General features: G+C 44.2%; 1 protein-coding gene across 2 annotated transcripts in view; it reads left to right on the top strand.

The window, feature by feature from the left end:
- Window positions 1-12,749, top strand: part of LOC133280131 (mitogen-activated protein kinase kinase kinase 3-like) — a 78,080-nt gene that overhangs the window by 31,231 nt on the left and 34,100 nt on the right. For both annotated transcript variants that reach the window (XM_061474550.1, XM_061474549.1), the window contains exon 3: window positions 3,992-4,101. In XM_061474550.1, coding sequence (XP_061330534.1) covers window positions 3,992-4,101 — 110 coding nt within the window. The remainder of the gene's footprint in view (window positions 1-3,991; window positions 4,102-12,749) is intronic.

The raw sequence follows: 12,749 nt of genomic DNA, 5'->3' as shown, positions 1-12,749 counted from the left end.
TAAGGGAAATAGCTGGAAATAAAGAGCAGAGGATGGAAGAAAGACGCTCTGGGGACAAAGGGACAGTGCTAAATACAATTGACTTTTACATTTCATTTCTGCTGTCTGTGTTATCAGCTCCTCTTTGTCCTGGTCTTCCATGTTAGAAATATTCCAGTTTATGAGTTGTGCTGGGGAAAGAGCAGGCTTTGTTGTACAATTCATCCTGTCAACCTACAATACCCTATGTGAATTTGTACAAAACGGTGCAAGAGTGAAGCTGCAATCTCTTGTGACTACTGCCCATATGAGTGACCAAGTAAAGAAGGTTGTTCAGGAGCAAGAACCTGCTCACGCTGCACAAACTCAGTGGTTTCCGTGAGTCAAGTCCATCCGAGTTCTGTGGATACTTCGTTGGTGGTGTGCAACTTGCAGCTGTTCAGTTCTGGAGCCGTGGCAAAGCTTGGGAAGATGTTTGCTGTGTAGTCTCAGTGCTGCCTTCTCACAAGGCTGAAGCATACTTGGTTCTGGCTGGTGCTAGATCAGGAGACCCTGGTCTTGTATGTCTCTTGGGCATGGGATTCCTGATGCTTCCCCAACATTTTCTCTGTGGGAGAGCCATGCATTCTGCACCTTCTGCTTGCTCAAACCAAGCCAGAGAGCAAACAGCCTGTGACGCCCCTTTTGCTGGAGAGGCTTGGGAGTGGCATTTGGATTTAATTATCCAGTAAGCTTCAGTGCTTGTTTGAATTTTGACTGAACTGGCTGAGCTGGCTGCCTATTTCCATGGAACAAAGTTCTCCACCCTTCTTGGGAGTCAGCTTGGAGACCCCAAGAGCAGTAATTAGGATGGGCAAGAGCCTTACTGTGGAAAGCATCAGTCCCTTTGAAAAGCTGTCCTGGAGAGGACTGGGAAGTGTCAGTTTTGCAACCAATGATGCAAATTGTGCTCCTGCTCGGAAGTTGCTTCAGAGTATGGTGTGGGGGATTTTTTTTGCTTTGTTTTGAGCTGTTGAGGCTTTTGGTCATAGTCCCTCTGAAACTGCACTTCTCTTGGACTAAAAACACACAGTTAAAAGTTGTTTAAAAGCTACTTAAGCACATAGAAATACATTACTTCAAGGAAGTAATGTATTTCTGCTTCTGTTTAAATTGTGTTCTGTTACACTTCAGCAGCAGAAAACCTTTCCTGCTTGTGTAGGAAGAAGTTTTCTTACTTATTTTGCAGCAGTGATAGCATGGATGTGTATTTTGGGGTTGTTTTTTCTTTTTTTGGACAAGTGGCGCTTACGTTTTATAATAAGAAGTTCTTCAGGGTGCTCTTTGACATCAGCTTTTTAGTACATGGAGGAACAGCCTAAATACAAGAAATATTTTATTTCCTTCCAGTATCTGAATCAGGACTGTTACAGCCCTGTTTTACACCGATTCTAGGCTGATTAGTTTCATTGTTTCCGAAAATGGGCTAAATTTAAGCAGTTACTGAAAGTGAGTACATGCTTCTTGCTTTGTTCTGTTGGGAGAGCTGCAAAAGGGTGCTTTTGGCAGAGATCTGTAGCCTGACATTTCTAAGGAAATGTGACTTCCACAATCATGCAGATGGGGCTGCAGCACCAGGAATTTTTAAACCTGGATTTGATGGACTCTGAAGACTGTTGCAAGAAGTTTTGACAAAGTTGATGGGTAGGTAGAAGAGGAAGAATCGGTGCTTTCAGGGTAATATAATATAAACCAAACCTTTTGTGGATGTTGGAAACCTCTTGCTGTTTAAGGAGAAGACAGAAGTCTTGGATGGGGCTTTGAGCAACCTGGTCTAGTGGAAGGTGTCCCTGCCCATGGCATGGGGGTGGAACTGGATGAGCTTTAAGGTCCTTCCAGACCCAAACCATTCTATGATTGTAAGTTCTGGACTATTCTTCGTAGGGCACTGGTGGGTTAACCCGAGGTGGATCTCCTCAAAGATGCTGCCAGGCATGTCCAGGAAAGTTTGGAGGTGAGAGTGGTGGTGAATCAGTTGGTTTTGCTAGCAAAGCCCAGCTCTGCCACTGCTTGTTGAAGCCCTGTTTCCTGGTGATGTTACAGACTGTGTTTTGTGTTAGTGAGTTCAGGAAACTTTTGTTGTCACTCGGGTTGGAAAAAAGAAAGGGGTGAGGGGCATTTGAGAGATTACAGCTTTGGTGGAAAATTCCTGGAGGGTGGTGTGTGGGGTTTTTGTGTTTGGGTTTTTTTTTTTTAACTTGTCCCTCCCCCCTTCTCTTCCCCCTCCAATAAAAAGGGTAGTTCTTTTTCTTCTTTTTTTGTCGCCTTTTTTTCCTACTACCAAACCTGGAAAACTGCTTGTCCCCAGAGATGCCTTTATACAACAAACAAACAAACCCAAAACAAAACAACAACAAACCACCCCACCCAACCCTCAGACTATGGGAACTTTAAACAAGTGTATTTATTTTCATTTTCCCCTCTGAGTGGAACTGAAAGTTGTCTTTTTCTTGAGTGTTTTCCTGTAGCATTTCTGGTTATGCTCTCTGCCACCCCGCTGGGAAAAATGTACCTGTGGGTTTTAGTGGGTAGAGAAATGTGGAAAGGAAGGGGAATTGTACTTTAATATTGAATATATTATTATAGATTTGATATCAATATGTGGGTATATATTTGTATTGTATTTTAAATATATTTGCACACACATTGCCTACAGGAAAGTGTAGGCATTTTCCTAATGCCTATTGTAGGCATCGGAGCTAATTTCTGAGCTCTAAAATAAAAGTGATGCCAGATTTTAAACATTTTCCCCCATGTTTCCTTTTATTTCTTTAATGAGATGGATCTGGGTACGCACCATGCATGAGAAGTCTTTTTCTCACATCTATTTGGTTTTTCTGGCTTCAGTCCTTATAAAACCCAGCAGGAGGAGCTGAAAAGAGATAATATTGTATCTATCTGAGCATGAGGATTCAGAACACATAATTCCCTGGGGAAACAGCTTCAGGTTCAGTCCTGTCCGATTTCATATCGTTTTTATCATCTGTCACATCTTTCACACTTTGAGTTAAATCTGCATGCTGGCTTGGCATAGGAGTGGCTCTATCCCCAGAGACACTGTTTTACACAAAAGACAGTAGCTGTATTTGTATTTTTACAGTAATAGCTGCATGTGCCTAATACTTGCCTGTCTTGATTGTGTCATGAACATGGAGTATGCAACAGGTTCTCACACCCTTCTAATGAGTGTGCTGTGTGCTAGGTCTTGATGGGGTTTTTAATGCTTGTGATTGGTATTTTGCAATGTAATAGTTTATAGCTGCTTTAAGAGAACACAACCATAGATGTGAAAGTGTTAAAGTGTTGAGAAGGAGGAGATTGGTTTTGAATCAAAAGGGTCCTTCAAAAATTCTCTAGTTACTGCAGAAACCAGATATATGGGCTCTCAGTGCATGTCTCTTCTATCCAGCTTAGTTGAGTTTCTTACCTCTTTTAATGAGCTTGTCCTTGCTTTGGTTTCTCACTGGTTCTAGTTTTGAAAATCAGTTGTGGCTCTTGAGCATCTTTAATGAAGAAGGAGGAAAGGGTGAGGTGAAGAAATGTGGTGTACTCCCATCATCTGCTGTGTGAACTTTCTGGGTCCTGAAAGGTTTTTGTCCTATAAAGCACTATCTTATACCTCACAAACTGGATCCAGACTGCTGGGCACTGCCTCTGACCTATGGGTACCTCTTTAAAGGGCCCCATGGGCAGCAGACATGGACTTTGAGCTTGAGGAGGAGTGGTCACCCATGCTCAGCCACTGGCTTTTCTGAGGATCTGTCTTACCTGTAAGAAACCTGTGTTTCCAAGACACAATGGGCTGAGGAGGGACTGTGGTATAGTCATTGAATGCCTTTCTTAATATGAAGTCTAGTTACTGTGTCTTTTGACCCATTTGGTTTGAAAGAATTGTAGGTTCAGTGTTATATTTTTTACTCTTCCAGTGGTGAGGTTGCCTTCCACACTTCAGTTGTTTCTCCTTCTTTTGCAGATGAAGAAGCAGCTCTGAACTCTATTATGAAGGATCTGGCAGCATTGGGCAAATGTGGGGGGCTGCTGGACAACAACAGGAATAAAAACAGTGTTCACAGCAGCAAACAGGTAAGGCATGGCTTGAGTCCATCCCAGACTCCAGTAGACCAAAGAGATGGGCATAGTGCTTATCATGCTGGGAGAACAGAGTTTGAATATTAGAACTGAAGTTGGCAAGTGCTGCAGGAGCTCTGCACATCACAAATTGCATAATTTTACCAAGGTGCAAGCTTTAGGACCTCTTTTTGAAGAGTTGAAAGGAAGCTACAGGCATCCCCATATCACAGAGGAGCAATGGAGGCACAGAGAATAGGAATGATATGACAAATCATCCACAAATACAGCAGTAGAGCTTGAAACTGGTAAATCTCAGATTCCACCCCAAGGCACTTTTTTGTTCCTTAGTACTGAAAGTAGTAGAACATGTTACAAGCTATGCAGCTCTAAAATTTGGATTACTCAAATGTCTTCTACTGACAGTGTTGATGAAATGCAGTATTTATTATGTTCACATTTTACTTTAGATATTTGAAAGACAGGCTGCCAACTTTTTTGCTGAAGACAACAAGGCTCTTTTGGGAGGAATAATGTCATTATTATATAAAGTGTTTAAATATTAATTACTGGTGTTTATGCTCCTAAAAGCAAATATTTTGGACCTGTTGCATGTTCAGAGCTCATTTGGTGAGCAGAAACGTTGTCCCTTGAGCAATGTCAGAAATTTATTCCCTGACATTGACATAATAGCTAAAGTGGATTTAATAGCCTGTTTGTGTATTGAACAAATATGTGAACATAAAAGTTGTGAAGAGAGAATTAAGTTGTCAAAATAGCAAGAAGAAAAGAAGGGGAAAAATAAGTACAAGGATTAGGAAGCCTCTGGAGAAGCATGCAAGCAAAGCCATTTGGAATTCCATTTCTAGTGCTACGGCTTAGAATAAGCCTGCAGTCAACTTTGCAGTTGCTGAATGCCTAGCAGGGAAGAAGATTGTCATTCACATATATATGCATATGTATATGCATTGTCATGCATATTTAATGTCACTAGTGCTGCAAAAAAAGAACTCTGGATACAGCGGGTAAAAATCCTTTCTCAAATCCCTCTAGGCTTCCTAGACACATGCAGACGAAAACACGTGCGCATGTAGCATGTCTGTTTTAAAGTGTGTCCTTGTAGCAGCTGTCCAAGTTGAATCACTGGATCTGTGTTCAGCTCATGCTGAAGTAAGTCCAAGATGTTTACAGAACTGACCAGAGAAAGTCTGAGCTGGCTCGCTGCAGGCAAAGCAGTCAGTCCAGCACAGCTTTGGATGGCTCTGAGGGTAGCACTTCTGCAAGCTGCTGGGTGGGGATCATACCAAGCCATCTTGGGTTGCTTTCACAATAGCAAAACTTTTTAGACTTTTCTTAAATAACATGTTAGTTTTCTCACAATGGGGGAAAATCCCTGCTGTAGTTCTTGGAAACTGTTGCTGTAAATGCTGTAGATGCACAATTAACCAGATAAATAGTAAAAAATAAGGTATATAGTTGTTTTCATTGGCTGAGTTCTGATCTATGAAAGCTTCATAAACTTGACACCCTACAATCCAATCAGTATTCACAGCCCATCCACTCTGTATCTTCAGAGTGGGAGATATAAGAAGATGGAAATGGAAAATAAAAGTGGAAGATATAAATCACCGATAGAGTTATGTTGTGCTCTGATATCAGCTTTAGAATTGTTGGCTGCCATTAGCATCTAATCTTACTGTATTAGGAATCACACTTTCCTTCCCAGTTATAACACTGATGCTTGGAAAAGTGTCTCCTCCTTGATGATTTTTTCTTTTTATCCCTAAGTGGAATAGATGTAGCTGCGTGCTCATTGTTACTTGGAGCTCTGTGATGGAGAAGATGCAAATAGTCAGCATCCTGCTCTCGTGGCGCATCTGGGGTTGAGGATTCAGAGCAGCAGGCCCCATGAGACAGATGAAGGGCGTTAGAGTACGTTGCGTTGTTGCTTCACTAAATTGGACTAGCTAGAATAAGTCTGGCTCGTGGGACGTCTAGTCTGCGAGGTGGGGAGTGGCCAAAGTACGCGGAATTAGTGGGGACTTGGTTCATGCTTGCAGCTCAAAAGCTTTTAATCAACTTGTTTGGGTCACTTTTAGGTTTTGGTTTTTTTGTTGTTTTTTTTTTCTTGTTTTTTAGCACAGACATTGATGGGGGTGGGGGGAGACTGCTGCTGTCATGCCTATGATTTGTTACTCCTTTGATACTTGGTGTTCCCTTTTTTTTGTTTTATTTTTTTTTCCTGTGATCAGTTTGGCTGGTTGGGCTGAAGGATGCACTGCGCAGGCTCCCTTCTTGGAGGGTGGGTGAGGCATGGAGCATTCAGATGCTAAATTTTCCTCTTGGGAATCTCATTGTAGGTGTCTCTTACGAGGCCCTTCAACAGCATGCTGACGTTGAAATACTTGGGTCTGGACATTCAGCTGTTGAATTAAAAAACATATTTTTTTTCCTGTGGAAGAATGCTTCTCTGAGGCATGGGAATCCTTTAGTCAGTGTTCCAAATTCCCCTGAAAAACACTTTAAACAAGAATGTGTTGACTAACTAGCTTGTCCCTTTGTGGCTCGCAGAAGTTTCTTGGTCCACAGAGAAACACAACTCAACTGCTATCTCATCCCTGTCTCCTGGAGGGGTTCCTTAATGCTCTTGAAAGAAGTTGAAATTTGGTGCCTGCCAGATAATATTCCTGGTAGGCTTGGGCCACACAAGAAAGGTCTGTGGTGGTGTATGCTACAAAATATATCCCCAAAATGCTGTCAGTTTTGCTTCAGATTGTCTTATGAAATGAACATCCTTTGGCAGATTGCATGAAAAACAAATCTTTTTTGTTTTTAGTTTGCTTTCCTTACAAATTAATTTAGGCCCAAGGCTGAGTTTCTGAATGGCTAATGCCTCATGGTAGAACAAGCTGTAAATGAGTACAGCAATACTTGATGCAGTGTGCAGATGTTAGATTGCCCAGGCAGCTGGCAGCACATGTGGTGGCTAAACTTGTATCTCCTGAGTCCTGGTCAGGTGTGTCAGCTTCTGTGTCATGCTGCCCTTCTGCCTAGTGAGAAAACAGCATAGAGGGATACAGATGGACACCCTTTTCCTTCTGCGTTAGTCACAATCTAAAAAGGAGCTGTTCATTGTCCATGGAGAGATGCACAGAGGGATTATTCTGACACTATTGCTAGTGCATTCTCTGCTCTGTTATTCCTCCATTATTCCCTTTATCACTCCATTATTCCTTATGCATCCTCTGGCTGGAAGGAGTCCTTGCAGGCAGTCTCCTGGACTGAACAGACAAGAGTTTGTTCAGTGGCTCTGAAGAGGGGAAGGAGGAAACACCAAAATAAAGATCTGCATTGTGATTACTAAAGAAAAAGATGAGTGGGATAAGAAGGGAAACCACAAAGAATTAGAAATCCCAAACAAAAGGATGGAGGAGAAAGGAGCAATTATATTAACATTTATTTTGCATCTGTCCATGTGCACGTCCATTTATTTATATAACTAGCACTTGGCAATTCACAGTATGAAGCTGGTTGTCAGTGCTGCGCTTCAGTCTAATGACAAGGCACTGGTGTGGGCCTCTATCACAGCTGATGACAGCTACCAATTCCTCTGTCATGTTAACTTTGATTACAGCTCTCCCACAGCAATAAAGTGCAGTATTTGTGAGGAACATTTTCCCATGCACAAGTGTCAGACTGACCTAAAAGATGTTCTTTTAGCAAATTACCTCTGGACTTGTTTCTTTGGCAGGATAAGGCTTGCTCATGACTAGAATAGAATACAGCTCATGTTCTAGGGCTCTACTGTAGGTCTTCAAGCAGCCTAAAAGTTTGGCTTTATCACCTCTGTTTTACCATTTGGGAACGTGGTGGGGGTCCATAAATATCACCTTAAGGATGGGAGTTTCTGTAAGGAGATCTGCAGGGCTTTCCCCACATGGGGGGCAGAAGCAAGGGACCAAGAGGGGAGCAGCACTGACTGGGAAAGCCTTGACTGGAGATGGCAAAGACTGTAGAGTCCCGAGGAGTTCAGGAAGAGGCTTTTCCTTATCTATGTGTGGAGCTGACGTGGGTGTTAAGAGAGTAATAGTAAGGAGAAATCCAGCTGGAAAAAAGCTATTACCTGCCAGGTAAGTGGTTTGGGATAAATATTTTGAAGCCTGTGATTTCTTGATTTCTGCTGTGGTATAAACTAAAAGTAACGTGGAGCAGCAGACCTTCTAGACATCATCTTTCCATGGGCCTCTGAGCGGCTCATGACCTGGACTTGATTTTTCAGAGGAAAGGAGCTGTAAGGATCTAGGGGGACCAGGATATCTCCTAGTTGCCAACCCCCAAGAGAAGGGGGCAATCCCAGACAACCCCCTTTCTGTCTGATTGCTGAATAACCCAAAGTGCATGGGGCTTCCGTGCAGATAATTCCTAATGACGCAGATTAGTCATCTCCTATTGCGGTTTAGGGACGTGGTCCAGCTGTCTGGCTTGTAACGAACGTCCTGTTGCTAAAAGCAGGGGCGAGCACAGGACTAATGCAAACAATGTGCTCTTCAGGGAGGTACAGAAGTCCCCTTAAGCCTGGTCCTGCAGTACTGATTTCTCTTGGCTGAAGCCAGAAGCTGAAGAGAAATCCCCCTGATCTGTGGCTTTGGTACAAAGGGGTAACTAGAGTACTAATGCTTAAATGCTGCACCGCTTGGTGGGGTTTTCTCATTGTTTCCCTAACCCAATGAGTCGAAAATGAGAGAAGTGAAAATAATCCTTCTGCTTACCCTCCAGCATGTGGAAGTGGGTCTCTGTCATTGTCCCTGTTTTACCTAGGGAGGAAACTGAGGCAAAATAGATGCCAAGGTCTTGTGAGCGGGTTAAGAGCAAAGCTGGAATGAATGAGCCCCTTGGTGCAGTGCTGAAGAAATGAGGAGTTCCCTTGTGATGATTTTTTTTTTCCTGTCTTTCTCGACCTCTGAAGGGTTAATGCTGGAGTCAGAGACTTTGTCCCAGGTGGTTTGTGAGGCAGCCATGGGTTTGGGTGGAAGAAGTGATCCAAAGCCCTTGTCCCTCTGGTGTCTCAGCCATGGGCAAAGCTATCCTCTGGTTAGGTTTGACAAGAGCAGCTTTAAAAAGCAAGCCACAGAAGTGGGGTCCAACCGGAATACTGTTTCTCATGGCAGTTGAGTCTGGGGAGAGGAGGCGAGGACATGATGGGCGGAGTCTGAACTTGGTGCCCGTCTGGGATTCTGCAGCATGATGGTTTGGGTACTTTAGCTCTCTGTGCCACACTAGTGCACCGGCAGAGGTGGAGGGGCTGCCTCTTCTGCTGGGTGCCTGCCTGCAGTCAGTGACATCAAGATGATGCACCAAGAGTGTCCCTGTGCCATCAGACACCCTTCTACATGGTCATGGCATTGCTCAGCTTATCTGTACCCCAGTCTGGTCAGCACTCTGGATGTTCAGCAGCCAGTGTGCTCAGCACCTTCTGTTCCTCCGAAGACGCTTCCATTTTAGGTCTAACTGCATGTTTTCCTGGTCTCCGTGTGTGCTTTTATTACGAACAGCAGTCAGTTCTTCAGGGATCTCTGTATAAGATCATGATTCACCTCATTTGGAAACACTTTTTCCATTTTTTTCCAACGTTTTCCTTAATCTAAACCAGTGCACACAGCTGCTTGCTCTAGCTCCAGGAGCTGAGCTTGGCCGAGCCTGCTGGGGTGCATGGTCCCCAGCCAAGTGGGCAGGAGCATTTGCCCCTTTCCCCCCCTTTGATTCCCCTCAGAGGCTCCTCTGAAGCTCGGCAATTGTGGTCTTTTTGTGAAATTAGAAGTTTTGAGGAAGGAGCTAAAAATACCTCAAGGAAAGCCTGGAAAGATGGTGATGGGTTTGTGGCAGCTGTGGTGGCCTTGCTTTTTCCTTTCTGAGGCAGATGGCAAGAAAGAGTAAAATACCATTTGTTAGCAGGGCTGGAGGAAATGCCGGTACAAGTATCTTGGAGAAGAAATTATTCCAGAAACGAAGGGAATTACTGTGGTATTTCCTGTCAGGGTTGTCGCTTGTTTTGTTTGTGTCGCAGCAGGGCCTACAGGCGCCAGTTGAGATGTGGGTTCCTCTGTGCCCCATGTCATATGGAAACGCATGTGGACAGAAAGCTGTGGTCATACAGACTTGGAGATAAACATTTAACTTCTGTGCTTGGTTCTGCCCCTCTTCTGCTTCATAGAATGAGTCACAGAAGGTTTGGGTTGGAAGGACCTTAGAGCTCATTAAGTTCCAACCCGCTGCCACAGGCAGGGACACCTCACACTAGACCAGGTTGCTCCAAACCCTGTCCAGCCTGGCCTCGAACACTGCCAGGGATGGGGCAGCCACAGCTTCTCTGGGGCAACCTGTGCCAGGGCCTCGCCTCCCCTCCCTCACAGGGAAGAACTTCTTCCTTATATCCAAGCTAAATCTCCCCTCTTGCAGTTCAAAACTATTGCCCCTTATCGTGTCACTACATGTCCTTATAAAAAGTTTATCTCCATATTATAAAGCCCTTTTTATATATTGAAAGACCACTCTAAGGTCCCCCTGGAGTCTTCTCTTCCCCAGGCTGGGCTTTTTCTTCACAACCTTAGGCACGGCACCTTGTTCCTTTGTTCCTCAGTTTCCCCTGCTTGCTCTGTCACCTGTCTCAGTAATCACTGTGCTCCATGAAACCACTGCAGAAGTCCTCTGCCAGAGCTCAGTGTTTAAGGCTGGTGCCATGTGGCATGGCCTTATCCCTCTCCTCCTCTGTATTTAACACATGCCTTTCTTGGATGTCTCAGCTTGTTCTCCTACATCAACTAATAATCTTTTGACTGAGGGGAGAACATGGCTCATGTTAACCTCATTTGACATGTGGTGGCAGGGAGGGTAAATAGCACCACTGCGATTGGGCAAGAAGGAGTCAGTGTTGTCTTCATTCTTCATAAAATTACAAAACTGAGTAGGACCCAGCAGCTTCTGCCACCCTCACCCCTTCCATGACCTGCTTCAAGCATTTGCATGTTGATTTGAGGTCCTTATGGAGGTGCTGATCCTGCCTTCCCATCGATCATGTGTTTGAGATGCTGGGTGCAGACTCATGTGAGACTTTGCTCCAGCCCTTGGCGGTGCCCCAGACTCCCTGTGTAATCTCAAGCCAGTTGCTCCAAACCAGATTTCCATGGGTGTAAAAAATCACAGCCTGCTCCGGCATTTAGGAAGTGCTTTGCCTCCCTTTGGGACTTCCTAATGCTTTGGGCACTGCCCACTTTTTTTTCTTTTTCCCTTCTTTTTAAAGAAAGAAGTATTTGTTGCTGATAGCAGTGATGAATTCAGCTTTAGCTGTGGGTCAAAAACATGAGCAAGCCAAGGGAAGACTGGAAAATAAAACTGCAATCAACTCTTCAGACTATAGATAAATATGTATCCCTCATCCAAATGTTTGTGAGCATTGGTCTTGGTTTTGAGAGAGGTGGGAGGTTAGTGTGTTATACTGGGAGAATAAAATGTCATTAACAAGTGAAGTGGGTTTTCATTCCCCTGTTGCAGCCAGTGTGTTTGTTCCTCCGCTCAGAAGTGGAGCTGAGCAGTGTGGGGCAGCTGGCTTACTTCTGTTGGCTTCAAGCTGCAGCACATCGGCCCTGTTGTTGATGTAGAAGAAAAGGATGCAGCAGGGTCATGGCTTATTGTTTTTTTTCCTTTTCTTCTCTCTCTGGAGCTTTGTTACGAGTGTTTTGACATTTTCCAGCCACAAGCTGTTTTTCAAAACTTACTTGTCTGTGAAATTTGTGTTGCTCAGCATAAACAGGCAGTGTGTGCTATGTCCCAGCTTGGTGGAGCATTCGGGTCTGCACTGAAAGTGAAACCTGTGTTTTGAAAGGTTTCCTGCAGGGAGGCTGGAGCTGTGTGAGCTTTTCCTGCTCCTTTGTAAGGAGAAACCTCGAAAGTTACTTGCTCTGATTTTTTTCTCTTGTCTTAGAGAAGGGCTTTTTGAAGCTACATGCAGTGAACCCACACCAGCTGACTGGCTGCCGGCATCCAGGAGGGATGAACCAGCCAGGCCCTATTCAGAGTGGCACATGCAAACAAAAATTGACATTAAAGAGCCATATCTTTCTTTTCCTTTTCCAACAGAGGTAATCCAAGGTGACAATCCCACCTGTGTTTGTGTGTCTCTCTAGAGTGAGTTGGACGTTCAACATCGGGTTGGGTATGGTCATCTCTTCTTTTGAGTTTTAGGCTTGTTTAGAGTTAGTTTGGTATCTTTATGCACTGGTCCTGGTTCTAGAAGTGAACCTGGAGTTTGTTCAAATGTTGTTGGTTCTGGAGAACTGGCTGTTAGACACTGAGGTGATGTAAGTGCCTGTTTAGCGCAGGCATGTAGCATTGCTGGACTGCCCCATTTGGTGACTTGTCCCAGCACTGGTTCTTCCCAGCCTTTCTGGAAACACAAAAAATACCACGAGCAGAGCTAAAAAGGATGTGTTTCGGATGATCCAACATGTTTACCCTGAATCCGCCTGGGTATTTTTAAGCTTTTCAACCGAATCGCCTCCAGCCTTGACTTCCTGAACTTTGGTGGGTGTTTGCAGAACGCGAGGAGCTGTCAGTTTAAAAATAGACCTAAGGGTGCGTGTCCAGCTCAATTTCTTCATTAGAAACAA

The sequence above is a fragment of the Pezoporus flaviventris genome, unplaced genomic scaffold (assembly GCF_033815535.1).
Source record: "Pezoporus flaviventris isolate CSIRO_AGI_PZ_B2104156 unplaced genomic scaffold, CSIRO_AGI_Pfla_v1 ptg000079l, whole genome shotgun sequence".
In the NCBI taxonomy this organism is placed as follows: domain Eukaryota; kingdom Metazoa; phylum Chordata; class Aves; order Psittaciformes; family Psittacidae; genus Pezoporus; species Pezoporus flaviventris.
The sequence above is the reverse complement of the archived record's forward strand: the minus strand, read 5'-3'. Positions and strand labels throughout refer to the sequence as shown.